The following is a 3086-nucleotide window of genomic DNA, read 5'->3' on the forward strand; positions in this document are numbered from 1 at the left end:
GGTTCAAACCCACCCCTGGCCAAAAAATGCAAAAAAAAAAAAAAACCTGCAAAAAAAAAAAGGAAAAAGATGGAATACTCCTGGTCTTGAGTCTGTAGAGGCCCCTGGCCAGCAGGTAGCCCCCTCCTCTGTACTGTACCTAGAGCCACCGCTCCCTACCTGCCACAGCCCTGCCCTGATCCTGTCATCCAGATGCTACTCACGGAAAGGTAGACGCAGCGAAGCAGAGAATGGAGATCAAGCCCAGCCCCACACTGGCCTCATCCCAGCTGTCCTGGGCACATTCACCAAACAAGTCCCATATCCACTCTAAAGAGCCATTGGGGCAGTTGGAGAAGTTTCCAAAGCTCAGTTTCTTCCAGACCATGGTGGTGGAGGGAAGGCCCCCAGTCCAGCAGGGAGGGCGTGGTACACTGAGGCAGGCAAGGGCTCTATAGGGAGAAAGAGAAGAGGCCTTTAGTCCTGGTAGGGCTAGGTCCTATTCATGGTCACCCCAACCTGAGCTCATGCTGGCATTATCACCCAGCCCTGTCCAAGGCCCCAAACCAGAGAAAGGTAAAAGCACAGTCCTCACCCACTAGAACACAAACAGCCTCCAGGAACACCGATCAAAGCAAAACACGCCAACCACACACGTGTGGGCAGAGCACTGGACCTGTGGCCAGGAACCAGCGGCTGCATCCAACTCCCAGCTTTACCACTTGCTAATGCTATGAGTTTGGGCAAGGGGCTCAGCCCTCTCATCTGTAAAATGGGGGTGATAAAAGCACTGTCACCCCCTCACAGTTTCTGTGTGGGTTTAGAGTTCATACACAGAGTACACAGAGCTAGCCCTCAACGTCATCTTCTTGTTATGATTCTTGAACATTTAGGTTGTTTCCAATTCTTTGGTAATAACTATAAATTACTCAAGAGGATCTGCAGAGGCTGGCTGCATTCAGCGTATTATTATCTTGTTTAAAGTGGGGCAGCTCCGCACACCTGTCAGGTGAGGCCAGTGGAGAAGAGGAGCAGAGGACCTGGCTGCACATACAGCTCGGGGTGCTCAAGCTCACCCCAAGTGAGTGTAGGGGACATCTACTGGTAAGGAGGCCATGCCACTTCCCCACTGTCACCACCCACAAAGCCAGAATATGGCTGACTGCAGGGGCAGGCAGGGAAGGCCCCTCCCAGTGCCTGGGCACCACGCTTATATGACAAAGGAAGAAGAGTGGGGCCTGGGCAGAGCCATCTCTGTCACTGTTTGTCAGCTCTGTGCCAAGCACCTTGCACATCCTAATGCGCTTCATCTTCACATCAACTCTGATGAGAGGACTACCGATCTATCCGTGAGGAACCTGAGCCAGAGCAGGGGAGTCATTTGCCAGGGAGCAACGGAGTCAAACCCAGGCCTGAGTTGGTGTGGTGGCCATCGTGCTACACCCTCTTCTGTCCCCAGGTGCCACAGAAACCTCCTGTGGTCTGGCGTGGCTGCCCAGCTACTTGTGGAGCCAGAAAGCAGCTTCTGTTTTCTTCACTGTTCTCAAGGGGATTTCCTCATCTGGTGGGGGGGACTCCCCCCAACCACTTCAGTTCCTACTTGGGTCAGGAGGCCTGGGATCCTCAGAAAGCAGCTCCCTGGCTGGACCACAGATCTGCTGAGGTCACAGCGAGCAGGGAGAGTGAGGAGGGAAAGGAAGCGAGTCAGTGCCTCGCCTCAGGAAGATGCAGCCTCTCAGCCCTAATGTGCCCAGTCGTGGGCAAAGGGCCTGGAGCTGGGAGCAAGGGCCCAGCTGGCTACACTATCCCCAGGGCCTGGCACAGGGTGGCTGAAGCCTCTTTCTGTCTCTTGGTGACCCACCTTGATGACCATGAGTACAACAGATGTTGGAAGCTTTTACCTGATGCCATCACTGCCCCTGGAAGGCCACCCCAAACTAACATACGGTTCAGGTAACTGTACCTTGCAATACCACAGGCAATTCACATCAAGTCCTTACGCTCCCAGCCACCTCTCCATCGGACTGCACCCCACCCCCTCTTGCACTTTATCACACATTCATGCACTATCATCCTCATAACTCCCTGGCAAGGCAGGGAATACTGTTCCCTTTTTACAGATGAGGTTGCATGACCTGAACAAGTGAGCCTGTCTATAAAATGGAGCTAAAACACTCACTCCTTGGGGCAACTGTCCTAACTGCACATAAAGCTCCTGGTCTAGTGCCTGACTCAATATATGGCAGAGATCGTCTTAAGGATGAGATGCTAGCATCTCAGCCACCTGGGGCCTCTCCCTCACTCCCTTTCCCCCAGGTTAGGAAGGAAATGAAGTGGACAAATCCCAGTGTGTTGTGAAGGTGGGGTGGAGGATGCCTTGTCTACTCCGGTTTATGGTTCCAGGTCACTGGGTAGGTGGCCCTCACCTGGCACAGGGACCATACGCAGCTTAGAGCTCAGGACACTCTGAAACACACTTGAGCCCTGAACAGGTCCTTTGAGAGCCACCATGCACACAGTCTGTCACTTAGAAGTCAGGCATGGGCCTACCTCCTGTTGAAACACCACTGAGGGAATAAAGTCCAGGGCTGCAATAAAGCTTGACCTTATCCATATCAATGGCAAGGACCCCAGTGCAGGGGTGCCCTGGAGTGACCCTTGGAGGGAACATTTCCAAAATTTGGGGTCAGCGTATCTGGGCTGGGGCTCCGAGATTCTGGGTGTGAGAAGCTCTCCTTGTGTGCACGTGATGCACAGTGAGAAAGGCTGGGCTGAGGATAGCATCTCCTGCCACATCCAGCCTCCTCTCCCAGATCCCAAGCTGAGTCACGTTCTTCCCACCAAAGCAGATCTTGCGTCTACCTTTGTCTCTGCAGGATCAAGTCCAAATTCCCTGAGGCAAGGCCTCAAGTTACTCTGAAAACTGCCTCCTCATCTCTTGCCTCCTCACCCAGTCATTTCAGGTCTCCAGGCTTCTGCACACGCACTCTCTAGAAGTGTCCTTTTCCCCCTCTGGGGCCTGATAAAGAGATAAAGACTCACTTCTTTGGGCTTGGTTCCTGTAGCTCAGCGGCTAGGGCACCAGTGCTGGCAGATGGAACTGACCC

General features: G+C 53.5%; 1 protein-coding gene across 1 annotated transcript in view; it reads right to left on the minus strand.

Moving 5' to 3' along the window:
* PQLC2 (PQ loop repeat containing 2) overlaps nucleotides 1–3086 on the minus strand; it is a 16523-nt gene that overhangs the window by 11425 nt on the left and 2012 nt on the right. The window contains exon 2 of the mRNA XM_003783842.3: nucleotides 204–431. Within this exon, the coding sequence (XP_003783890.1) occupies nucleotides 204–367 (164 nt within the window). The 5' untranslated portion in view covers nucleotides 368–431. The remainder of the gene's footprint in view (nucleotides 1–203; nucleotides 432–3086) is intronic.

This window comes from Otolemur garnettii, unplaced genomic scaffold, assembly GCF_000181295.1.
Source record: "Otolemur garnettii isolate 467f Iridium unplaced genomic scaffold, OtoGar3 scaffold00009, whole genome shotgun sequence".
Lineage (NCBI taxonomy): Eukaryota > Metazoa > Chordata > Mammalia > Primates > Galagidae > Otolemur > Otolemur garnettii.